At 41.3% G+C, this 27,856-nt stretch overlaps 2 protein-coding genes across 3 annotated transcripts in view; one reads left to right on the forward strand and one right to left on the reverse strand.

Annotated features, from left to right (window-relative positions):
* The window catches only part of LOC108134607 (protein timeless homolog), a 78,143-nt gene that overhangs the window by 9,884 nt on the left and 40,403 nt on the right, over positions 1–27,856 (reverse strand). The gene's annotated exons all lie outside the window — the stretch shown is intronic.
* On the forward strand, positions 351–27,846 carry LOC108134613. Of its 2 annotated transcripts, XM_017255002.2 has the most exons (4): positions 351–526; positions 1,497–1,873; positions 15,867–17,504; positions 21,059–27,846. In XM_017255002.2, exons 3-4 carry the CDS (start codon positions 16,527–16,529, stop codon positions 23,543–23,545), a joined length of 3,465 nt encoding a protein of 1,154 aa, XP_017110491.1. In that variant the 5' UTR covers positions 351–526; positions 1,497–1,873; positions 15,867–16,526; the 3' UTR covers positions 23,546–27,846. The 2 variants fall into 2 exon arrangements, with proteins under 2 accessions (XP_017110491.1, XP_017110482.1); XM_017254993.2 differs by lacking the exon at positions 351–526 and having other exon boundaries at positions 535–1,873.

Here is a 27,856-nt window from a genome sequence, read left to right on the forward strand (position 1 = left end):
TTGTGATTATTACATAATGGCAAAGACAATGTCAACAGCAGACGCAGCAAACCGAAGGGGATTTTGGTGGCTCAGGTTGTGCAAGAGCCTGAGCCGGATTTCAAGGACTCGCAAATGCTAACAGGTGATGACAAACACACGCACACACACTCTGACAAAGAGAAGCCTGCTGGCAGGGACATAAACAAAATAATAACAAAACGCAGTCAGCAGCTTGAAGAGCCAAAGAGTCCGGGAGTGTCGGCATAGAAAAGAGAAACCGCGCAGGCGCCCAGCAACCACTTCGAATTTCGAACTAAACAGACTGGCTTAAAAGCATGTCCTGGCCGATTGAGCAGCTCAGTCTAGTGCTGAATACATCGAGGCCAGGACACGCGACCCGTGTTAGCGTCGAGTCAACCAAAAAGTGCCAAGTGCCAAGTGCCGTGTGAAGAGGCCATAATCCACTAACTAACTAATTAACAAACTATCTGCCTCCAGAAACTGTGCGATTTAAATTAAGACAAACGAAAAAAAATATCACCAGGTAGCAGATTGAGCTTGCGTGTATTTGGAGAGTGCGTGTGTTGTGTTGGTATTTGTGATGTTAGCCAACTTCCGATGGCAGAAGGCGAAACGTCAAACTTTTTTTTTTTGCTAGCAGACAGCAAGGCGTCGAAACGGAGATGAGGATAGGAACATCCTTATATTTACTTGTGGCTTAAATACACTGGGTCGTCTTAAAAGGACTTAAGACTTTAGGTTTTTTAGGTGCTTTCATCTGCCTTTTATATTTATATACCAAGAGATCTAAAAACTGGAGTGGAAAGTTGTTTAACTTTACCAGGATTCAATTGGAACGGCACTCTTTTTTAATTATCTTCAAAAAAGTTTAAGCCAGGGATTATAAGCTTATAAAATAAACTGAACAAATATATTTTTGATTGCCCGAATAAAATAGTTGATTCGAGCACTAAAGCTGGCAATTTAAGAGCACCAGGCATTAAAAACCAGCATCTGCCACTCAAACAAAAAGTTACTCAATAAACAGAAAACAAAATACCTTGATTTTAGGAAAAATACCTAAGCAAGGTCCTATAAATGAGCATCACATACATGTATTTTAAGAAGTTTAATCCGTTATTGCTTACATTTAGGAATATTTACTAATTCTGAGTGTATAGAGGATTTTCCAAATGAGTTATTCATCCTTTCTAAACGCCTGTTATAAGATTTAAAGCAATTAAATACATAAACTATTTATGAAATTTTGAATATAATAGTTTTTGGCATCTAAACTGTTTGTTTTTGATAAAGTTCTAGAGATTTCACGAGCATCCCGGATTAAGTATTTCGTAGCCCACTCATTTCCGCCAGCTGTATGTGTGTGTGTGTGTGTGTGTGTGCGTTTGAGTGTGCATAATGTGTGTGTGCCCAGAATCTGCTCATTTCCGCTCGCCTGCCAAAAACAGGTGAAAGCTAGCTCGTAAAGCTCACGGTGAAAAATCCATTTGCAGTGCATCAGTGCCCGGGAAAAACCTTTAAGCAAACAGCAGGCGAAGTGAATTAACCATAAACAAAACCCCCGAAAAGCAAACCAAGCAAGGCAAAAGCGCAATTTAAACGTCTCTGCATATTAATCAGAACGTGAAACGTGAACAGGATCAAGTCCTAGACAACTTATCAACGAGGATTTACGCAGACAGACGCAGGACGCGAATGCGAAAGCGAGTGTATAGCAAAAGGCGTCGCTAATCAACGGCCAAAGCAGACGACATCCTTCCCCACTGGCCACGCCCACCTCCCCCGAAAAAAAACAAAAAAAAAACAGGAGCTGGAACTGGAGCAGGAGCAGGAGCCGCCTCATTTGGCCACTGCGGATTATGTTAATTAGGTAATTTTTGCTTTGATTACTCGTACCTTGGGGGCTCTGCATTTTTGTTTGCTCTTCGCCCGCTTTTTGTGCACAGTTCTCAAATCGACACCCAACCCAACCCAATCCACCACCAACCAACACTGTCCAGCTTACATATTTATGAAATTTTCATGCAAATCGAGCTTATTCATTCACATTTCTCAGCTGGCAGCCGCTGCTCAGTTTTTAATTCGCTGCCTTAATTGCAAGACAATTTTTTTTTCTCGCCCAGCCTGATTTGTAGTTAAAAACTCATAATTATCAAAGCAGGGGAGAAAAATTGAAAAACTTTTCCCACTACTCAGACCCCTAAAGTAAACACAAATTTAAATTACATTTAGGAATTTTAACGACAACACAGAGAGTTTATTAGAAGTGTTAATCAACTGCAAATGAAAAAGTTATAATTAAATACTTTTAGTTAACAGTTATAATTAACACTTGGCAAATCAATTTATAGCCAACCAATTAAAATATATAAATTAAAACTATCAATATTCGACACTTTTTGAGTGCTGGTAATGGAATCGGAATTAAATACTGGGCCGATAATTTATTTAACTGTTGACATTTAATGGTCAAATGATTACGGACTGTCCACGTATAAATTTGATTCAGGAAATAAAACAATTTGCAACCGCAACACTATCAAATATCACTCAAAACTAACTAGAACTGCAGAGTACGCCGAGTCAATTGCACAATTCGATAAATTGAGGCCAACAATTTATGAAGGAATGCAAATTCTGGGCAAAAAGTCCAAGGCTCCTGGGAGGACAGAGGTCAGGGGTTCGGCCAGCACAATGCTGGGTAAACTGGGCAATGGTAATGGAAACAAAAACAGAAACGCCCAGTTGCTGGCAGGCATTCAAAACTTTACCGTTTCCCATCGATAATTAAATTGTGAAATTGTGAGCTTTGAATCGACTATGGAAACTGTGAAAATGTGGCCAGAAACCTTGCTCAAGTTTGTGCCACAACATCCCTGCCTGCAATTCAGTTGGGGGCTTACACTCACAGCTTTATGATTTTAATTTTCAATTTAATTTGATTGATTTTTGGCTTGTTTGGGCGACGGCACATGAAATTCATACGCCCTGAATTATGCATGCATAGCTGCTCGCAAAAGTATTATGAAATTCCTGTGGGCAATTTATTTATTTACGAGTATATTGCGCACAAGCGGCCATATTATGTACAAATAAATAAGTCTAAATACAATACACATATATTTGATATAGCCGACAAAGAGAGTCTGTTTATGTTCTGGTAAAACGTCAAGCGCAAATTAAGCCAACTCTAATTTGACTTTTATCTGCCACGGCAATAAAACTTTGGGTATCCGCACCGAAGAATCTCCACCTGTATCTCGAAAAGCCATAAAGTCCAAGTTCCTGGCAATTAATGCAGCCACAACGTCTAATTAGATGGCAGCAAAAGTGCCGCCAGTTCAACCCCGATAACACACGCATCCCAGCCCCCGGGGTCGGTACAGGTAGCCCTCGGTACAAGGGATGATAATAGGAGGAGGTCGCCCCAATTATCTGCGCCAGGGTGTGGCGCAAGTGCCTCTAGTGCGGTTGAGATGGTAGCACCATGGCTTCGTAACCTGATATCACATCAAAACGCGCACAACTCAATTTATTTTGACTTTCAGTCAAGTCAGGGCTCAGCAAAATTATGCCATTTCTTTGCATTGACAGCACAATTATTATTTATTTAATTAGTTGATGAAATTGCTTGACATTTTGCCTAAGGAAATAAGTGAGTTCATAAAGTTTTAATTTAATATTTTTCCTGGCACGCTTTAACGAGTCATTTTGCTATATAATTATGGTAAATCCTTTCAGGCATTCAAATTAAAACAAAAACCACTTAATCATAGATGGCTGTGGGGCTTAACAATTCTTTAAGCAAATTGTTATTGCACTTTGTAAAATGACAAATGCATAAAATATTTAGGGACAATTTAAGTCTCAAAATTAACATTAACACAATTCAAGTCAACAAATGGTCAAACTAAAAAACTTTATTTACTAAAAACATAACAAATGAATGAATTTTATGTATTTAATACATGAATAAAAATGGGATTTAATAAAATCAACCTATAAAAAGCCTGTTAAATAATTTATCATATTCCTTAAACAGAAACCTTCAATTCTTACAACAAGTTAGAGCCCAGCGAAATAATTAGATCCCACAACCAAATGTCAGTCGCAACCACAGTGCGTATGAGTGATGCGGGTGGCAACCACAAGCCATTCCAGATGGACCAGGTTTGGCAGTACACAGACCGAGTGGCGGCATTGTTGGCGGCCAACTCGGGCACTTGCAATCACGTGCCCCGTCTCGTGGCAATCAGAGTCGTTAGCTGCAACCCAGGGGAAGCCCAATGGAAGTGGATCCGTACACCTACCCATCCATACACCAATCCACGTGCGGCAACGGCAGCGAATAATCAAATATTTTGCCAAGTACAAAGGACCCCAACGGCAGGATGGCAAGACAGACAAGGCTGAAACTTAAAGCCAGTGAAAGTAAATCCGATTTAGAACTGGAAAACGGCAGCAGCCGCAGCGGAAGGGAAATGCCGAGGAAGAAGGCTCCAGACAATTTGCATATTTATGAAGAAGAACGGCCTTTGATAAAGCTGCAAGACGGAACTGGCACTGGCGCTGGCGGTCGCTTTAAGCTGATTCAAATTGAAAAACGCAGACAGCAAAGGCAAGAGATACAAATGTAAATGGTTGTGAGTTGGGCGGGTTGGGCGGTTTGGGGTTAGCAACAATAATCTGCGCTGATTTACGATTTACAGGCGCGAAATAGACAACGAAATTCTGGCATGGGTAGCCGACAGACAATTTGCGTGCGCAATTTGCAGTTGATGGGCGACACACGCCTCACTCCCGCCCCACAGAAAAGAGCCGGAAAGCAACCCCCCAATGGGCTAAATTGTTTAACATTTTTGCGAATGCGAAAAAGTGAAAAATATTACACACTGATTTTGATCGTTTCGCTTTTTTCTTAAAATAAACGGCTGCTGGAAATGGCTTTCTGGCCATCGCAAATATTTCACGCTGAGTTTGCACGAATATAACGCTGTTTAAAGCAATCGAAAGCAAATGAAGCATCAGGGAATTTTCTATTCCCGTTTTGTATCCATTAAGCAGCTGAAAGTTTAAATATTAAACTCCTTTTTAAAAATGTATCTTTATCAACATGTTTAAAACTAAATATTTTAAAAATGTAATTGAAATGCTAGTTAAGTAGTACATTTATAATACAGATTACGGTTCATGATTAAACTCAAAAATAGTCCTAAAGGCTCATCAAATAATTACCACAAACTTGCATAATTTCCAATTGAAAAGTCAGCCACATTAGCACTCCACTGATTGCTATGCGAAAACTTGTCTGCATTTGCAAATATTTATAATTAGTCAAGTGCGTACATATCTCCAAATCCCCAACCATTTCACCTCAAATTGTCTGTGTGAAGAACTCATTTCGCAATCTCTCTTGATATGGAGCAAATTTTGGTTTTTGTTCAAGTTTTGCAGTAAAAGCTTTCAGCTTTCCCACTTGACATGTTCCTAGAACTGTGTCAACATAGTTTTTCAATAATGCTGCGACATGTGTGCTCCGATATACGTATACGTATTTAGTGCAAATGTGGGTAAGCGTTGGCATATGAGGTTGATATTACCAAAAACCAACTCAGCCAACCGCTCTCCACCCATTTTCCTGCACTTAGAGCTCACATATAGAAATTTGCACTAAGCAGAGTGGTCTTAACAATGCAAATGGAGTTCTCAAATGTATATGTATATGTATTTAGCAGAGATCTGCTGACTTAAGTCGGGTGTGTAGATTGAAGTCTAATGGGGTTTTCAAATTTGATGCAATTATGATTTATGATTCAAGGTAGAGAGGTTACAACGTTCCGATCTATATGCTTGCATTTGACAAACATTTGCTTTGAAAATGGGGTACCATTGCCGACGCTCCTGTGTGCGAAACACTTGGAAGTCTCACCTTAATGCCTAATCCCGACATTAAAGTGTTGCGTCGGCAAAGTGATTTGTTGTATACAAAGCGGCCGCATGCTGGGGCACCCAGAAAACCCCCTTAAGACCCCTCTGGATCACCATTATTCCCCTTCATCAGCCGAGCACAATGGCAATGGAATGAGGAATGGGGAGCGACAACGACGGCATTGCAAATAATCTTTGCAGTAAATACGCAACAAGAATGGAGACGAAAAAACCCCCGACTGGGGATCATTATTTGCCCAAGTGGGAAACAAAACGTTGGCAAAAAGTACGGCAAACCAAATGTCGCACATGACTGCGGCAACTGGAAGTGTGTGAGTGTGTGAGTGTGCGAGTGTGTGTGTGTGTTTGAATGTGTAATTTAAGCATTAGAGACGCGTAAAACCTTAGCTCGGCGAACACGCACACGCACGCATACACAGAGACATGGAAATTGAATAAATTATGCGTGTCATCACATGCCGAGAACAGGCGGAAAATGGAAAAAGAAAAGTGAGGAGGGATGTCAGGACTTCACTAGGAAAATCGCAATTTGTGTGCGGCGATGGCATTTAATTAAGCATTTTGTATTCATCGGAAATGTCATAAAAATGACGACAAGCCGATGGCTCACAGGTTTGGATCTCAACGAGGGGCTGCAAAAGTAGTATGTTGCATCGGTGGCTGCAATGCGGTTGGGATTTGCCAGAGAATAATTACCGAGTATCCGTATATTTCAGCCTTATATATTTGTTCGCTGGCAACTTATCTTCTGCGTCAGGGGGCATCCCTTAAACGCAAAGTCACGTATCTCTGAGCGACAAACCGGAAAGAGAAATAGTGAAAATATGCAAAGTAGTTGAGCGCTTCGAGCGTATCGGGTTTCAAGGTCTCAGCTATCCCTAAAAAATGTATGGAAATCGAGCTTTGGCTCTGGATTTGAAGCTCGTTCTGCGTTGCGAAACTTTGCTTTTAGATATATTTTATTCGAAAAAATAAAACAAACAATAAAAGTTAAGAAGTAGTTCGGCTTGATCAATATGAAAAAAAAAAATATTTTCTAAAACGACTTAAATATTTAAATAGCAAATATTAATAAACTAAATTTTCAGTCTGAATTTTAATTTATATATATTTAGTTATAAAAAATACGTAAATGTCAAAAGTATTCCTTTAAACAGGTGCTTATAACTTTTTGATTCTATCAACAATAAAAATTACTCTAAAATATTAATTTTGTTTGTTTTGTTTTTTTTTACACAGTTAGAATTTTAAAAATATTTATTTTATTTTAATTTTATTTCCTTAGTGTTCATATATTTAAGATGGTGCTTTCAAAGTAGGTGACCAACATTACCAGAAAACGGCTAACCGAATAGTCTCATATCTTTACGCGAGTTTCTTAACTATATTTTGTAATAATTACTCAACGATAGTAATTTGTTTCCGATATGTTATTTTTTTATGAGCAATTTAAGACCGAAATTTTGCTCAAAAATCTATGTTGTATGCATCTATGTTTTGGTACCTTTTTGCCGAGAGCAATTCTAACGAATGTAAATCCTTCGGAGGAAGCGGCAAACAAAAACAATAAGCACTTGGGCGACAAAGTTTTGGGTCGCAAACATATCGTGTTTGCGTATGCACATGAATGAGTGGGTCGAGTAAAGTTATCCTTGAAAATATTTAGCAGCCCCTCAGCTGCGTTACGTATACGCACAGTTAACCTGGCATCATCGCAGCTCAGGACACCCGGGGGCGCCACCTACAAGTCACCAGGCACCTATTCCTGCTGTTTGTGTAAGTGTAGGAAACTTTTTTAGACAGCACAAACACTTTCGCATCGATTTTCCTGGCCTTTTTTCCCTTTTTGAGTTGCGTTTGCGGTGGCTGCTATCTGCCAGCTGCCTCAGTGCTGTTTGTTTTTATTTTCACACTCTGGCTTTGGCTCATAGTGCTTCCCACAGTTGCTCATGAACGAACTCACAACGACGAACATCGGACCCGGACCCGGCATCATCATTTCGTATTCAACGTGGCATTAAGGTCAGGATATCTGGGATTTATAAGTTTTGTTAGCAGCTCCTAGAAGGCCGCCGTCACGCGCTTATTTATGCAGGTCAAAGGAAATTCCAAGAGGCATATATATGACCGGGGATTGCACTTTGCCACATCGTATAGTAAGTGGCATCTCCTTTAATTCAAACTCATAACTTAAATCAAATTAAACGCCTGGATATCAAATAAAGTTGAGGCATGCTGGCAACTTTCGACGCACTCTGCGTTATTTCTTTCACATTTGTGTGCGCCTTTTCTTTAAACTGTTTCCTTTGCCATTGTTGGACAACAAAAGTTTCGTGGCACGCCCACTTGGCTGCCCCTCAATCGCCTGCACTTTCGACACTTTTATGCCTCACGGTCAAATTGTTATGGCTTATAATGAATGCCGAGCCCGAGAAAGGCGAACAATAAATGTTGAAAATAAAATATGCGAACTGCAGTACAGCAAGTGGGCGTTGGGAAACGCAGGCAGCATAACAAATTAAAAACTTTTTCCCGTGCTGTTTTTTTTTCCATCTTTCCTTTTCTCGACTGCCAGCAAAATGTTTTGCCATTAAAATATGAAAAATGGCTTAATAATTCAGGCTGGCCGGGGGCATGTTAAAACGGCAACAAAACAATTCAGATGCTTCGGATGCTGATGGTTCTGAATTCGATTTGGTCCTCTCAAAATAACAGAAATACTTGAGTGGGAAACGTTAAAAATAGAAGGACAAAATAATAAAAATTGTTTATAATTTGTTAGACAAAAGACGCGTTTAAAAATTTTAATTTTTAAAATACTTTTAGAATAATCCGTTTTTCTATATACTCCACTATATATACTGTAAGAAGCTCCGTTTAATTTTAATTAAATTGATGAGGTTACTCCGAAAAGGGATTTTACGTAGGATAATAATAGGCATTAAAAACATGCAATAAAAAACATGACATATTGTTTTAAAAAGCAAAGGATTTATAGGACAGCTTTCGAAAGCTTCCCCTGTTTATAATTACTTTGTAATTTCCCAGCAAACCCATTTAAAGATTTTGGTGGTGACTGAATGGGTCTCGTTTGAAACACATTAGACATATTTCGTATGCTAATTCACTAATTGCCAGTCTAATCATCGGCGCACAACGGCAATTACCAGCATATATCAAGCGGCTCAAGTGCTTCGAAATGGGACTGGTGAACCCTTGCAGGTCGCGTTGCGTGCTGAACTTGTGATTTCCGCCACATTAATTTCAATTTCACAAAAAGACGCCCCCCGGAAGACCGAGCCCTGTTTAGAGGAAATTCCAAAGCGGGGCCAGTCGGGGACACGGAGCATTTGGTAAATGCCTTAATGGCCTAATTTTTGTTTTCCAGCGCAAAGACAAAACGGGCGAAGAGCCCAACGCCACTCGCAAAATACAAAAAAAAAAAAAATATATATATACGACAGTTATGCGTGTAATATTTTTCCTTTTGCCAGGACCCCAAAAAAGGCGGCGGAGGGTGGAGATGGCAAATTATCATTGAAGTTGAGCAGAGAGAACAACAATCGTTAAGGGTTCGTGCCGGGGTTCGTTCTGCCTTGTGGCCCATGAAATGATGTCGTAAAAATTTAAAGTTTGCCGTCAGCCGTCTGCCTTTTGTTGTCGAAACCTCGGAGCAAGTAGCCCCAGAGCTTTGCCATAATTTGATACTCGAAAAATTGAGCGTAATGTGCGTTAATGTAAATGGCGCGTATTACTGACAAGTGCCTGGTCTGATAAATTGCCCGTCCCGCAGATTTATGCGCAGACACATGCGCTAATTGTCAAAGCAGTTTCCGGTTAAGTTCCATTTCCACCTCTACTTTCCCTTCTCAAAAACCTATATCAATGGCAGAACTTGTTAGTCAGGGCAAATAAGGAGCACAGAGCCAATCTGTCATGGGATCAAACCAGCGCCCGCCAGCCATGAAAATTAAAAGACACAAAATGCCAAAAGTTGACGACACAGCCGGCAGGAGGATGGGCAAACAAGCGCCGTTGACAACCACAATCAAAATAACAGACGAAATTTGCAGATGGGGATTCAGTTATGTCGAGAGACGAGGACATACACAAATACAAATCTTCTTTTGGAAGCCCGGATTTTGCTCTATTTTTGGCACTCGCAGTCGCAAAAATTATACACACAATTGTCTCTCTAGTTTCAACACAAACGGAAACGGGATATAAATAACTTTGGGGAAATGACTAGAGACACTCTTTTATTATTTTACTTGCTCTGGGGATTATTTTAAAGAACATTAAGCAGGATATACCTATTTCTTTTTACAAACTTTATTCATTATAAAGCTTATCTTTATAGGTGAAATTTGAATTAAACATGTTTCTTTTAAACTCCAAAAATCTTTTTTAGCCCAAAGTAAGCTGCTAGAACTGCCTCTCGATTTCTTTCATAAGCCGCATCCAATATATATAAATCACAATTTCAAGAGTATCATACGCTTCGCTTCTAGAAATCTCCACCATAATACAGAACAATGGCTCTGGGCCAAGTCGACAGCGACAGCGACACCCAATCCGAGTACAATTTTGGTGCATTTTTCGTTTTTAGTTTTATTTTTGGCTCTGCCTTTGCAATACGAAACCACTTGAAAGAGTGGAAGGAAAAACGCATACCCAGTGGCAACCAAGCCAAGATATTGATTTTGCACTAGCCAGAGATTTATTTTCACGATTCTCTATGACCCGCTGAGCAAAGAACTTAAAGGGCACCGGCTTTAAGGGCCCAGAAATTGCGATGGAGCAGCCCGATGACACCACACTCGAGGCGGAAGGATGATGGTGATGGCCAAAGGTCTCGAGTTGTGTCCAGGCCAGAGGAATTTCGTCTAGCTGGCTCAGGCTCAGGCTCAGATGTGTGGGGGCGTGTGTACGAGTTTCTGTGTGAACATAATCTGGCCATCACACAGACACGTATCTCAGATTTAATGGTCAACCAAAGGCAATTTGGCAAATTATTAGAAAATCATTGTGTCACTTTATGTGCCGGACACCGAAATATGAGTGCTGCTAGTGGCTCCGAAGCAGGTCCACTTCAAGTGTCTGTCAGCCACACAATTTGCTGGGGCTGTTGACCCAAAATGGAATTGCTTTTCGTATTACTTCGAGGGCCCAGCCCATATTACTATATTAACCACGAGTAATATTTTAGCTCAAGAGCTAGACAAAATGAGCCAGGCGATGCGAATACTTCAAGCAATCGAACAGTGGAGAATGGGATTGCGGAGTGCGGGTCAACAATTTATGCGCAGTTATTGAAAAAGTTTTTCAATTTCGTAAAAAGCTTTGCCAGAACAAAACTAAGCCACGACAAAGGGGTTAAAAATATGAGAAAGATAATAAAAATGAGTGCACCCCTGCCACTCCAGTCCAATACGAGATTCTAAGCATCAGCGTTCCCTTTTATTTATCAGAGAATTGTTTGGCCGCATTCAAGGTCCCAGGAAAGATAAGCTGCTGCGAGCAAAACCGAAATTGGGCAACCAAAATAAAGCCCAAGACGAAGTCAAGCCCACAAACACCAAAAAACCCTAAAAAAAATATACACAAAATATAGAATGAAACGGAACAAAAAGCGACCAAATAAACATACATAAGAGGCCCAGCTCGGAGGCGGCGGCCCTGAGGCTTCAGCGATTTTTCACAACACAATTTAACAAATAAAAGCAGAAGGAAAACGAAAACGAAAACTACAAAAAGGAATAAATAAAAAGGAAAACAAAAACAAAAACTTGCCTGAAAAGGCGCACACAAATAAAACAATAAAAGCCGCACACACTCACCCACTGACAAGGAGCACAACAACAAGTTTATTACAGATTTTACTTATGTGTTTTTGGTTGCTTGGCTGGGCAGTGGGTGGGTGGCTAGTGGGCGGGCAGTGGGTGGGATTTCTGGGGTATTCCCGGAGTGGGTAGACCCATTTTACCGCAGGGCATTAATAAGGAGCACAACATGGCGGCAAAATGCGAGTGGAAGTCAATGACATGTGCTCCCAAGAAATCTCCCGCTGATGGAAATGACAAATCTGGTAGATATTGTAGGCCTCAAATATTTTCGAGCCACCACGAAACTTTAATAGTACAAGGACTCACTTCTTTATGTTCTTGATATAAAATAATACGAATTTATCAATGTAATGTAATTTATTAATGCTTGTAATTGCAAATTATTTACTTGCTTCACTTATTACGTGGTCTCTTCGACTAGAAATAAATATCTTAAGTCCTTCCCAGTACTCGATAAATATCCACTAAGACTCTTCAACTTTTCTGCGAAACATGAAAAGGAACTCATTTCGGAGCTGAATCTAAGCACCTCCGAGTGGGCCTACACTTCATCTATGCCCTGTGCACCTCAACAACAATGTGCTCTGTTTTTCGTTATCGATATGGTTTTGCTTCCTCCCATTTTGACTGCCAGTATTTCAGATGCTTCTGCCAAATTGCCAGTTCGTCCAACCTGACAGTCGAAAGCCAGAAATAAACTTTAATTTGAAAACTTTTATGCGCAGCAAGAGAAAGCAAATCGATGGCTGAAAATCGACCAAGTGTCGTGGCAAATTGTTCGCCAAGTGTTGGACATTTTGCTTAAAGATGCCAGACCGAAAGCAGTTTAAGTCCCACATGCATATCCACGTGCCGCACGTGTCTGACATTGACACAGATGCTGGGTTGCAGGGTTTCCGCAGAATAACTGACTCGCAGAAATGCCCGTTTGTACACTTGAAACAAAATTAACATAAGTGTATGCCTTAAAATGTTGAGTGGATTTTGCACATTTTTTTTAATGAAAACTGGTGAATAGAAAATACAAAAGTGTCCTTCAAAAATACTACAAATATTTACCGAGCATTTAATCTTTAAACCTTTAACATTACTCGAAGTCCAAGCACAAAATAATGTAGAATAAAAGGCAATAAAAAATGACCCAAACTTAAATCTTAATTGGGGGTAGTTGTAATCAACTCTTAAACACTTTTTTGTTATATAGTTCCTGGTAACTAAGACTACATTTTTTAGTGTACTACCGCACCAGCATCGAAAGCATGTCGCTCGCACAAGGCGAACTCTATGAAGCCAAGGGTAGAGCGGAAGTTTATTAAAACTACAGCAAACAAAGGGCGCAAAGGGATGGGATGAGAAAAAATAGAGGGTAAATGTATTGAAAAAAGCGCAGGAAGTGCTCTTAAACAATAAACATGCCGTTCGTGCTGAGTAGAGAAGATCCGGGCACAAAAGACACCGCTCCGGCCAGCAGTAACATTTCCATACAAATAAAGCACTGAGCGCGATAGTGGAGTAAATGCAGCGCATTACGTATACGCCAGCGTGTCTGGAAAAGTGCAACCAGCCGCGACGGGCATAGATACAATTTTCTGTGTGTGTTTTGTTGCACCATTGGGCGCACTACTGAAGCAAAAAGCAACTGCAATACCAAAAAAAAAAAAACACCGACTCAAGCACTCAATGAAATGCAATGGAGCAGTGGAATGGCAGGAGTGCCCATACTCATGCCCATGCCCTTGCTGTCCTTGCCCCATCAACTGCATTTGCATCCGTTGATAAAGCCATGTTGGGTTCGGGGATCCGGTTTCGGATTCGGGTTCGTGGCATCTAAATACGTTTAAAATAAATCACAGCCGTATGCTGCACAGCTAAGGGAAAAAGGGGATGCGAAATCCAATTTCAGCACATGCAGAGAGTGCGCCTGCGATTTTATTTAAGCAGCTCGCTTTTTATATCCTTGTATAGCAAAAAGGCTGTCAGGGAAGGTACTGAATAGTTCATGACTTACTTTAAAAACTATTTAATAGCGAAGAAGCACTAAACATTAACAAAAAATTGTCCTTATTGCAATCCTGTAAATACTTAAATTGAGTTTCTTAAATGTCAACAACTTACTCCAGTGTTTCTAATTCAATAAATTTCAACATATTTAAATAAATTGTCAAAGCTATTGTTTGGAATGGTTTAAAATCAGAATATTAACTGAAAGAGAATAGAGGACTCGACTCTTGAAAGTTCGCCTACTTTCTAGTGGATATGCTTCATTTTTTCTTTTCCTTTGCCAAAGTTTGTCTTGTGCTTTGTGCTTCCCTGGCGCTTACATTCTCGAATAATGTACTTGAGCAATGCAGCACTGCAAGTTATTTGCTTTGTGCAGAACATTTGATTAACTAACAAAAATTTGCACAAACATAAAGAAGATAAAGGGGATGAAGTCTGACATATAAATATGCAATAAAGTTGACGACAAATTTTTACAAACAACCCTAGCTAATGTCTGATGATAAAATACAGACCAGAAGTACGAGAAAAATATGGCACAGCAATTTGCAAATTATTTTCAAGCTGGCATAAAATAAACTGACAGGCATCCTTGGAACCCCTTCCCCCGAATAAAGGACACCACCACCACCCCCCGGAAAACTGTGGTACGCTTCAATCTTCTTCCTGCAAACAGACAGCTCACGTTGTTGCTGCTGTTGATGTTTCCCCTATTTATTGTTGGTTTTTGAAATCGACTTTCATGTCAATTGACTTGCGTACATCTGCCTGTCTGAATAGCTGACGGAATTGAAAGTCTGGTGGTGGAATTGGACGGGGGTGGAGTGGGTGGCTGAATGTCGCCAAACTTATGGCCCAAATTTTACTGTTATGTAAGCAAACGGCGGCAGATGAAATGAAACGCCTTCTCCCTGATGATATTTGTCAATAAATTTAACGTAAACCAGCCAGAGCCCTTCCCTTATGTATGTGCAAGTCGTTGTAGGTGGTTCAACATTTTTGTGTGTAATGGCAAGGAAACCATCAACAAATAAAACATCTAAATTCTAACATATTTGTTACAATGGTACGCTTTAGACAGCAGAAAATTATATATATATATATATATTATATATAAGAAATTAAAGAGAAAAAAATTTTCATTTTCTTAAAAAGGTTAGAAATCGTTTTGTAAGCTACTTCAAAGTTTAAAATACTTAAATATGAAATTAAATGATGATCAATGGAACCTTAAATAAACTAATTTATTTTATATTTGTTTTTTTATTACGATTTGATTTGCATGAGCTTGATAAGTTGATCTTATTTTCAAGCATAATATGAAATCATAAACGCTTGAAAACTTTCCATTGGTAATTTTCCAATCGCCCATCGAAGCCATCCATCAATGCACTGCAATCTTCCGAAACAAGTTGTTATACCTCGCTGTTGGGTTATCAAAATGCCATGCTCGACTTTAAGTAGACATTGACAAATTAATTTGCCAGAATTGGGTTGTCCGAGGACGAAAAAAAGGAACTCGAAATACACTTGGGAGGGATGGAAGTGGACGGCAAGAAAGCATACATTCGAGCGTCATTAGGCCGGCAATGAGTAAATCAAATTTGCGTCGTTTTGGGGCCAGCTGCTGTGGGTTGTCGGTTGACAGTTCGGTTGCTCAGTGGCCTTCCTGTCTCTTGTCTACGGCGGAAATGAAATGACCCAGTTAAATGATTTATGGCAAACACACACACAAACACATACGACTGTTCTGTTTTCTGGGGTTTATTACCAGGGCTTAGTGGCAAACGGCTGACAGGATTGAAGCCACATCCCATACAGCTTGTATCCTGAAAACCGTGGCGTGTTGAAATTATAATTTCATTAGCTGCAATCAACATAAAAATAACACTAAAGGCAACTGCCAAAGCGCTCTGAAGTCGTAAAGCCAAAGTAGAAATTAAAATGCGATGAAGGGAAATCAGGGTGTGAGATATTTAAAAGCAAGTTTTACCTTTGCCACCTTTTGCATTCACATTCACCCAACAACAGCGTAATTACAAGCAATTTTTTTCCGTTTTATTACAGATTTTAAGCACGCGACGACAACGACGCCAGGGGAGCACTTGGCAATGTAATGTGACAACAGTTGGCTAAAAACAACAGGACCAAAACATCGGCATCAGGAGTAGCAGGAATGCTCGCTTTTTAATTGACATTTGCTCGAGTTGAGTTGCGTTTTGTTCAACAGCAATTAGCATCACGAAAATAGCAGCAAAAAAGCACAAAACAAAACACAAAGGAGCGCAATTAAAATTGTAAAACAATTGCAGAACAGAACGTTGAACTGAAAAAGGGGACCCGGAATAGAATGATCAAGTTGATTTAATTAAAAATTCAGCATCAGTGTGCAATGGAATTCGAGCAGGCAGCTTGAGCAATGGCCGCCGTACCGGAAACGCAGCCATTGCCCTCGGGCAGCATCCGCCTCTGACTGCCGCCGACACTTGTCACATGTTTGGCCAAAAAGGCGCGCACGTGACGCCCCAACGAACCCGGTGAGCGAACGGCTGAACCTGGAGGAAATGAACGAACCAGCGCCAGCGCCAGCAGCCATATTCAAAATTGAACGTTAAACGTTCGCACGTACCGAGCATAAATTCCAAGTGAAATAATAGGCAGAAAAAAAAGCACACTCACCCCGTAGACCTTACAATTTAAACCAGGAACAGGAAAACGAGGCGCAAAATGGTGAAAATCGTGAACCGACACTGTAATCAAGGCCTGGCCCTGCTCCTGACCTGGACATGGCTAACCAGGCTGGTGGTGGCCGGCCAGCTCGCAATCGAGTCGGAGTTACCCTCCTCATCCCGCCAGGCTGCCGAGCGGGAGGAGCAGCAGTTGTCCCTGCAGGATGTGGGGGGTCTTAGCTACCAGAGCATCCACCGAATGCTGAGGGACGAGAACGAACCGGCCAGCTTTCGCGGGGAGCTGCGTTACCAGCAGAAGCGTCACAAAAGGGAGCTGGAGCTAAATGCTCCGGCCAACAAGCTCAACCTCACCCACCGCGACTTGAGATCATTCAACGGCAGTGGTGGTCAGTGGAGGGGCGACTTCCAGGTGATCACCGCCATGGATCTGAGCAGCAATCAACTGAGCACACTTAGTTTGGACAACTTCAGCCAGCTGAGGCAGCTGGATGTGAGCAATAATTCCTTGGAACTTATACCGCTGAGTTTGACCGATAACAATAGCTCACTTCCACTCGTAACACTCGATCTTTCCTGCAATCGATTCAGACACATTTCCACAAACTTCTTTGTCCAGCACCTGCCTCAACTGAAAAATCTCAACTTGGCTCACAATCAACTGCTTAATATTTCCCGGGAATCCTTCTACAATCTACTTGAGCTGCAAACCTTGATTCTCAGTCACAATCACATCTCGGATATCGACTACGAGACCTTTTTGGCTCTTCCGAATCTGCAGCACCTGGATTTATCCCACAACCGCTTGAGTGGTTCTGCCATTCGAGCTCTGCAGGGAATACCAGACCTAGTCAGCCTTTCCATCGCATACAATCCGGAAGTGGGTGTGGCGATGCAGGAGTTCGTCGCTTCCTGGAGTCTCAAGGAGTTGGATGCCAGCGGCACTGGGCTGTGCCAAGTACCAGCGGCTCTGGCGCAATCGGTCAGGACCCTCAAGTTGTCCGACAACTGGCTCAAGGTATGTCTCAAAAGATATGCAAAGAATATTAAGTTTTGTAATTAATACTTTGAAAATTGTTGTTTTTCATCGTAAAATCACTATTAGAAAAGATAATATTTAAGTTTGAACTCATATTTAATCTATTGGTTGGATCAATTTAATATATGTTTTGCTACTTAATTAATTTAATGTTAAAAAAAACTTTTTAGATTTAAATTGATTGATAAGATTTTACTCTTTTAAAGTAATAAACTGCAAAGAATATTAAATAAAATTATGCTATTTTAATCCAATTACTTTAGACACATTTTTTAAATGTCTAAATGTCATTGATTTTTTTTTTTTATTTATTTTGCGCTACAGTGAGCTTGCAGTAACTGTACTAGTCCCCACAAAATGACGCTTGAAAGGTGGAATAACTGTGAAGGGTAATTCCTGGTTTTGATCGATAAATTACTCAGTCGACTTGACTCCCCGAGCCGTGCAAGCCAATGAACCGCAATTCGACGCATTTGCCGTCAATTAACGGCACATTCCCGACAGACACTTGCCATCTTTGTCCTTGGCTTCGGATTCAGATACAGATTCAGATTGCGAGGCAGCCTCCATTCCGTTTCCGTGCATCCTGCAGCCGCTCCATTATGGAAGCTCCCTTTGCCACAGCCGCCATTAATTAGCATCTGTTATGTGGCCTGTGCTCCGCTGCGTGCTTGAGTGCGTTTTCCGTGCCCCCCTGAATTTCCCCCGCCCGCAATTTTCCAACCAACCGTTCACCCACCAACGGAGCAACCGAGCAACCACAGGGCCATCTCACCATGCGTATGATTTACACTTTGTTATTTTTAAATTTCACCCCCGCCATTTTGTGCGGCTCTCTCTTTTACTTCCGCCTTCGGTGCGAAAAGAGGAAGAAGAAGAAGAGCCAAAATGGGGAGCTGAAAAATGTTATATGGTGTTAATTTTAGCATTGGGAGCTATTACATAAAATCAGGAAATTTATATTATTGATTTACTTATATTGACAGAAGCTTATATTTAAAGGCACAACATTTGCTACAGATATAAAATGGTTTATTTTAAATATTCACAGCTTTAATAAGTTATGCATAGAATTGTATTTTTATAATTGATTAGGTTTATGCAAATTATTTGTTTATGCTGAAAGCAAATGTAGAAAATTGAATTGTTTAACTATTTTGGATACAAAATTGAATAACTATAAAAGTATTTAATTTGTGATTGACTTTGTCGTTTTTTTTAATTTTATTAGAAAAGATAAAAAGTAACAAAAGTTCAAAGAATTCCCCCGTTGCAAAGTAATATAAATAAAATAGAATATTATAGCTAATAATCTCCAACGAATAATCCAATTTAGAATAAGAACAAGGATAGAAAAGTATTTTCCTTGAGTGGCAGTTGCAGGCATTGTTAAGCTGTTAGTCCGGCTAAGAGGACACGCCACTCAAGTCCAGTTAAGAACGTAATTAAGACACAATGTGGCCACACAATGGATAAGCAAAGTGCACTTCTCACTTTTCAACAAATGCGAGTGGAAAACAAAGGAAAATAATAGGATGGGCGCTCAAGTCTTAATAGGGAAGGAAAGGCAATAGGAAAGGGAAGGAGGGCAACCGGACAGCAGAAATATTGTAGAGAACAGGGGATCCACAAGGCCTGTGAGCTTGATTGACATAAGCAGCAACACGAGCTGCAGATTAGCGCTCCTCCTCAAATTGCCAACACTTATAGTACACACAAAAAGAAGCAGCAGCAGCAAACAGATTTATAAGGGCACAGAAATAGGCAATCCCGGCTGCATTATGGGCATAAAGCGCCGCAGGTCCGCAGGCTTCGTTTCGCTCAGGTATTATCCTTAAACGGCTTCAAGAGTAGACAAACAAATGCGGCGCATAAATTGAGGCTGCCGCCTTTGTCGCTATGTCGATTATGGCGGAAGCCATAAAAGGTGCAAAAATACCGCTTCGTAAGCTGTTTAGGGCCAGAGACAAAGGCTCCACAACCAGGAGCAGCAGCAGCAGCCGGAGCAGGAGCCTTAGCCCTGTTCTGGGCATTAATAAAATAAGGATAATTGGCATAAGCATAATCACGTTTAAGCCAACAGCCAACCTGCAGCTGAGACGGCTGAGACAGGCGCTGGAATTAGAAGTACACTTGAAAGAACCTATTGTAAGTGCGTCAATTTTTTAAGGGTTTTTCTTTGATTTATAGAGTTTCCTTAAATTCAGGCTCAGCACTGGTTCCTTTTATTTAAAAATTAATTCAATATTCTCCATAAAAACTTGAATTAAAGTTGTCTGACATGCCCTTTTTTTTAATTTTCTGCAATTTATTTTAAAAACAATTGGTTTCTTATTTAATTAAATAATTTAAGTAATTTTTAGAAAAACATAAGCATTTTTTGATATAACATGAGTCATGACTATTTTCGTTAATTAATATAATATTTTCTAGAAATGGTTGAATATAAATTTATTTAATTTTGATTTAATAAATAAATACATTTTTTTCCTGATATATTGTAAGATTTTTATTCGCATCATGTTTATTTGTTTAAAGCTTTTTGTTTTTGATTTGAATTGTCATTTTTTCCAAGTGTAATAGCCAACTATCTGTGCAGTCGCTTCTGCTTCGCCCGCTTTCCTGGAGTGGCTCGTCACTGCTCCCGGGCGCCTTTGTTGCCAAGCCATTTTAATTTGTTCGCCGGCCCAGGCCGACTGCCTTTTGCCACTGCCTTTATCGGCAGTCAACACGCAGCCTTTTCATGGCAAATTATGGCGTTTAGGGGCCGCTGGCCGCCCATCCTGAGCCCCAGTCCTCCCTCCTCCGCCCCCAGCTGTATGGTAGTATCATACTTTCATTTCTTCAGGGCCCCAGGACAGAGACGACGGCAGGCTGTCTGGCGGTCTGGCTTCCTGGTTGCCAGGCACTCGTTTCATTTAACGAGTCGCGTCTATGTTTACTTTGGTGCCAGACGAGCATTGCTCCGGGCATCGCAGGCATCGCAGGGATTGCAAAAAAGGGGCAAGTTCGCTACGAGTCCTTTGAAGTAATTATAATGGCAGATTTAAGTTAATTTTTAAACAATGTCGCCGGGACATGCATCTCGCACTTTCCCTCTTTGTCAGCCACTAATCAAATTTCCGCAGACTTTCATTCAGAGCAACAACTTCCTGAGTGCTCACAAAGTCAGTGGCTAGACGAGGATTAAATCATAAAAGTTGTCGTAGCTCTTTCTAGTCAAAATTCATTGCCTCTATGGAATGTAAATGCACATGTTGGATTTAAACAAAACTAGACTCAACTTTAGAATATTTAATTTACGAATAAACAAGAAGGGAAGCAAGGAAATAATAGGCCTGTACTAAATCTAGATCGACCGAAAATGGCTTCTTCAGTGAAATTAAAATTTTGAATGAAATTATAAGAACTTTCGCAAGAATATAACAACTAATTTTATTCAGAAATCGATGTGTAAAATTGCAAAAATTTGAATATAATTATTTAGTTTAATTTCATGGAATACTTTAACCTAATTGAGTACTACTTTGCAGGCCATCAACTGCGGCGACATGGACAGCTATCCGCTGCTGCAGTACCTGGACCTCTCGCACTCGCGCATCGCCCAAGTGGAGGACGATGCCCTGGGGCGATTGGAGCTCCTCGAATCCCTTTTCCTGGATCACAATCTGCTTATGCGAGTCCCAAGCAGCCTGCCACCGTCGCTGGAACACCTGTTCCTGCAGCACAACCAGATAATGGAGCTTCCGCCGCAGGCTTTTGTGGGCCTGGTCAATCTGCAGACCCTGGACTTATCCGGCAATCGTTTGATCTTTCTGCCGGCCCTGTCGCTGCCCAAGCTGCTCACCCTGAATCTGCAATCGTCCGGCGTGGAGAGTGTTAGTCAGTCGATAGTGCACACACTGCCGCAGTTGAGGGATCTTCTGCTGGAGGACAATCCCATCAAGTGCAGCGATTTGCTGGGCATCGCCGAGTGGGCCAGTCCTTGCAGGTCAGTGGATGTGGGTCAGTCGATTGGAAGGAGTGCCAGTGGGCAGGTGGACCTGAAGGCGGAGTATCTGCAGTTCCACGACTTTTACGAGAACTTCAGCAGCCGTGAGTGCGGCGCAATGAAACCGGAAAACGACACAATGCCGCCCTCTTGCAGCATTGCAAGTGCAATGGCAACAACCCCGAAAACTATGTCAAAAGTTAAAAAGTCAAAGGGAGCAGACTCGGCAGCAACATCAGCAAAAATAGCAGCAGCAGAAACACAGGCAGCAGCAACAGCAGGGACAACTACGGCAGCAACATCAGCAGAAAAATCAGCGAGCACAACAGCAACACCAGCCGACACACCAGCAACACCAACATACCCAAAAGCAGGCATGCAATCAGCCGGCAACAACGTTGCCCAGTTAACCACAAAAACTTTGCGGCCAACAGAAACAACTTCGTTAGAGCCAGTGCAGCAGCAGCGGCAACAAATGCCTGGCATGCCGGCCAAAACAACAGCAATGCCGGCAAAGAACCTGCCAAGTTTGGCCCAGACAAAGGCAACAACAGCGGTTCACATTTTGGCAACGCCAACAGCGGCAACAGCAACAACACCAATAAATTCCAACAAGCCAACAACCGGGCCAGCGAACATTAGCGGTGCCACAAAAACAGCAGCAACAGCAGCAACAGCAGCAACGGCAGCAACATCAGCTACAGAAATTGCCGAAGCAGCAGCAACAGCAGCAATTGAAGTGCCACAAACAATTTTGGCTGGCAAAAAATCTGTCAAAATGCCAGAGGATAAAACCCAGGAGACTCTATTAAAATACCCAACCAGCGACACATCCGGTCAAGTAGCAACACCGCAGCATAAACATGCAACATTGCAGCTGCATGTTAAGGATCGCCATCTAATTGGCACACCGCTGCTAATGCACAAGGGCGATGTCCTGTTGGTGGATGCCGAGCAGTTGTTGCTGCCGGGCACGGCCACCGTGGCGGATGCGAATGCGGATGCGGAAGCGGAAGTCTTGGACGCGGGCCAACATCAACTGGCGGAGCAGGAAAGACACCAGTCAGCGGCTGATAAGCGACAAGCGGAAGCTATAAACGGCGACACAAAGTCGCCGCCGAAAAGCCACAAGAAGAAGCCATCGCTGAGCATCAAGAAGATGACCTACAGTACCAAACATGCGGTAAAAACTCCAGTGGCCGAAGTATCAGTCACAGCGAAGACGACGCAGCACCAGCACAGCAGTGTCAACACACCGAAAGAGGCCACGCCCGAGGAACTGAGCACCTTTGCCCAGCTGAAAGCCTACGTGGAACTGAAAAGCGAATCGAAACCGGAACATCTGATGGACCAGCGAGAGGAAAACCTGCACAATCTGACAGGAAATCATCCGGGCGTTATGTTGCTGGTGGCCTGCGTGTTGTTTATCGTGCTGCTGGCCGGATTGGCCCATGTCTATCGCTGTGAATTGCCCTGGCAGAGGAGCAATCGCTCCGGACAATTGCGACCGCATCATCAGCGGCATTTAAACGAAACGGACGATGCGCATAGCTTTCTGCACTATCAGGGATCCGTGAATTCCAGCGGAGATCCTGCCCGCCTGCAAAAGTGGCACCACAGCACCCGGAGAGAAGCTCCCTACAGCTCCCCGCTGCACAATTTGCAGGCTCGCGAGCTGCAACAGCAACGCTGCCAGCAATTCTACAGCTCCTCGCTGGCGGACAGGAGTTCCACCACCGCCTCCACCTCATCCTCATCGGGCAGCAGTCGTAGCAGCCTGCACTCGCCCAGCAGAGATGACAGCTACTACATAGAGATGGCGCCCAGTAGTCCGCCTGCCACCCTGCCCAGTTTGCCCATGGAACTGCTGGGCAGTCGGAGCAAGGGAGGAATCGGTTGTCGGGCGGATCGAGTGGCTGCCACCGATCTGGGCGGCACGACGGCAGCAGTTCCCTCTCCGGCGGCATCCATTAGGTCTGTGAGCAGCAGACTGATGGCCCCCAGTTCGCGCAGATTGGGCATCTGGTGACAAACCGTCTTTGGCCAGCGACAATATGCGCCCTTTCAGTAGAGTAATAAAGTAAGTGCGAGGGGGTCCCTGCCGACAATCGTTCAGCTGCCAACCAAATCAAATGAGTCAAAGAGATCAGACTAAAGACAAAGTATTGAAAATATCATCACATTGACTAGTTTTAATTTTACTTGCCAAAAAGTTTTACAATTTAATGATTTTACTGGCTGAAACTATCAAAAATATTAAGTTCTTTTGAAAATATACATGTGGATTACTAATATTTTATTGATTGTATAAACAATAATCACTTCTTTTAATTGATAACAGAGATGTTATCAGATTCCAAGCTATATATAGGTAGAACACCAATCAAAATTGCAATAGATTTAAAATAAAACGCGCAAGAGAATAAAACTGGTTACACAATTGCAAAAAGGAAATATAAATGCCAGCCCCAGTATAAAATATATTATTTTGACTTGGCTTCTGGCTTGATTTATGATGCCTCAGTGCCCACACGTTGCAAGCCTCTTAGCGATTCGGTTAGCAGCAACAATTTGTCATAAATTCCTGTTACGTATACGCCGCATGTAACCGGGCAACGGCGGCAAGGCGACGAGCGTAGACAAGCGGCCAAGCCAAATAGCCAACGCCAGCAAAGTTTTACGAGCCATCCGAAGTCGATGTCCATCTTGTGGTCGTATTTGGGTCAGTTTACTGGCCAAGAGCACCGTGTGCGGGCCAGTTAACTTTATATAAGTGCCTGTCCGTTTGCCAAGATTAAGTGTTTTGATAGTCATGCATATAAAAATGAAATATCGATCAAGTATTAAATAACAATTTAGTTTATGACAGCCCCAATTCAGTAATCAGAATTTGTGGCCGCAGATGCTGAGCCAGGCGGATAAATCGAAGGAAATTGGTTGATAGCTAATTCAATATAGGAGTTCATTCTGAACAGGGAAGTAATTTAGACTTTTTAGTATCGTATACATTATTGCAAAGAAATCTTGATACGAAAATAATCAACGTCTTTAATATATTTTCACAGAAAAGAAGAAATCACTTTTGCAACTAACGAGAGGGATTTAATTATTGAATGTTTACAGAAGATCAACTTTTTTATAAGGTTCTCTGTGTGAGTCACATTCAAAAGCCCAACTTTGAAGCCTTCTCTGGTTTGCCTTTATTATCCTTTAAGCCTTTCTGTTCCCCCATGTTTGATGCTTGACTAGATCTTAACCTACATTGCCAGCTGCTTCAGATTCCAGAGTTTAAATTGCAATCTAATTAAACTTTCGCCTCTGTCCACCCACCCTCTGAATGTTAGAAGTGTTTGCTATCTGCGATGGCATCTAGCATTCTTCACCCCATTGGAAGATGCTGGGGCGTCAGGACCAAAACACCCTCCTTCAGAATCAGCCCGCACTTAACCTCATTTTACAAATTGACCAACACAACATATGGTGTAAATCCAGCCAAATGGCCAGACATCTAATCCGCCACGCCAAAAGTGAAATGTTGTAAAACTATTTGGGGGCTATACATGTACATGTATCTAACGGACATCAAAATAATGTGGCAGCAAATCAAATTACAAGACACGCGGCTGGCTCTTCGAGGGTTGATAATGGTTAAGGGAATGGCCAAAGCAACGGCGTTCGCACATAGAACACAACAATTACATTAAGACACGATAAAAAGTTGTGCAACAATCTTGCGACCCCAACCACTGAACTAAACCCAACTACGCCGAGCTCAAGATGCCTCCTCTGAAGGACGAACCACAGTCATTGCACAGCTTTTTCAACTTTTTGTGGCTTTGTAATTCGAATACAAGAAGAAGGCGCGTGCTCTCGAGCGGCGACAGCAACAGGAAACAGTCGGAGAAAGTGAAACAGAGAGCTAGATTCGGGCTAGAAAGCACTCAGAGAAATAATTAGGTCTTATGGACTTGAAAAAGGTGCATTTAAAAACACCTTTTAACTTAAAGTCTTTGGGACTACACATTTTCTAAAATAAAATGTAGTTTCAAGAAATTCTTTACCACTTTCCCACATATTTAATTTGTGTTGGTTTAAAATGTAAAGTTTTAAATGAATACTACTATAATGTAAAATCAAACTTAAAGTTTTTGGGACTTTACATTTAAACTATTTTTTCTAACCAAAAATGTAGTTTCAAGAGGGTACTCTTTTTCACATTTTCATTAACTTGTATTTGCTTGAAAAATAAAGATTTAAGTTTATGCTACTATTTCATATAATCAACAATATTCAATTAACTATATGATGTCTGTTTAGTGAGAGAACATAGAGAAACTGAACGATTTACTTGAAGTATACATTTCTTTAACCAATTTTGTGCAAGTGCAGATAGATAAAAGTTTGCGGGGCAGGGATTTGGGAGGCGTTCAAGCAGAGTCCGCTTAAGCAATTCAGAAGGATTTATTTTCGGCCACAAAAGCGAAATGCCCGACAAAGCGCTCCGAACAACAATTAAAGTAATGCTGACCAACAACCCACACCCGATTGGGTGGGATTAGAGGGCAGGCGAGGCGGGAGGTCCTTCTTCTTATGTCCAGTCGAGTGGCGTCCGATGCCAGGACGCACAAAATCTTAATTAAGGAACTTCCAAGTGGGCAAGTGGCAAGTGTCGAACGGCAGTGGGGGGCATTTTTTGAGAGCTTCGCAGGGCAACCTTTTTATTTCTGGCCTGCCAGCACAGCACAAAATTCGCCTACAAAGGAAACCCTACGGCACAGTGGGTGTGCGCGGCTTGAGTGACCCAGAGTTCGGTCGGACTTGGTGCTGGAGCATTGTCAAATCTAATGAAGGTTTCCTTTTCGGACTTTTTGCTTATGACACTGGCCAGCTGGCCAAGATTTAGGGAGTTTTCCAGCCCGACGCGGCGCATTTGAGGCACAGCACTGAAACTGAAATGAGTTAATTCGATATTTGACACTTTCGGAGCTCGCATTCCACACAATCTCGGTGTGTGATGGGATCCAGACCCAGGGCTCGGAGCTCAGGGCTCGGCGCTTTGTCTCCCTGCGCAGTTAATAAAGTTGGTCCGGAGCAGAACGTAATTATTTGCCTGCTAAATGGCTTTTGGACGACATTTCGGGGCCCTAAATGGGGGCGATTTAGAAAATTATGTGAAAATAAGTTGCCTTTTGTTTGGCCATTGGCCATTGGCCGTTGCCCGTTGGCAGTTGGCGGTTGTTGGGATCGTAAATAACGTTCATAATTGGGCAGCCTCGAAAAGTTGTCGGCAGAAGGGTAAAGGGAAAAGGCAAACAGAACTCGAAATAAACATCTCGGCCGTATGGATAGCAAACAATAATTAAACTTAATTGCGCTGTACATTGAAACGTCAAACTGTAAATTATAGTTATTAACATTTACTTGTAGCGAAGTTTACTTGAACTAACATTTTAATTCAGAATATTGCATGTACAATTTCAATAGAATATGTATGGTATTTAAAGTTTACCAAAACAAAAAGAATGTGAGTAAAATAGAACAAATTCGAGTAACGTTAATATTTGCATTTAATTTGTCGAGAATCAAAGTAAAATGCGATAAAAACCCACAATACCAACAACAACTAATTGCCAAATATTTGACGTACAGTTTGTAGCGTTAGCCATTAAAACCTTTATGTGTACGGATACGGATACATATATACAAACAGAAACAAAGAAATTACAAAAAAAGAGATACACATTCTAGCGTAAAGCCGAGCAAATAATTATTAAACAAATACTTCTATTTACAAAAACACAACAAATATTTAGTTAAGCCAAAATGACGCGCAGCATTTTAATTAAACAACGGAAAATCGAGAGCTCTCAAAAATAGAAGCGAATTGCTAAAATTGCAATAAGTAAAGGTAAACAATAGTTGCAGCATAATTTTCCAATGTGTATTTGTAAATAGACAACTAAAACCGATTGTGAAAATATAGAAAAAAGCTGGGGCGACCAGCGAGCAAACAAAAAGTATTCGAAGTGAAACATCCGATGGAGAAGTTCCATATATAAACATATATATAATGTTAGATTTAGTGCTGCCAAAATCGTAGCGTAAAGGGTTGATAAAGCAAAATAAAGTATATATGTATGAATATTAAAAATAACACTAGTTTTAAGTGAAATGTATTATTGATATAGTAAATATTAATAGCAATTTAAAGTGTAAAATAACATGGCAAAACTTTTATGAAATCTTCTTGAAAACCCACACAATTTTAATGCAAGCAAAAACCCGAAAAAATGTGAAAATAATAAAATTGAGAAAATTTAATTTGAAGAGTAAAATCCCC

This window comes from Drosophila elegans, unplaced genomic scaffold (assembly GCF_018152505.1).
Source record: "Drosophila elegans isolate 14027-0461.03 unplaced genomic scaffold, ASM1815250v1 contig_476, whole genome shotgun sequence".
In the NCBI taxonomy this organism is placed as follows: Eukaryota; Metazoa; Arthropoda; class Insecta; order Diptera; family Drosophilidae; genus Drosophila; species Drosophila elegans.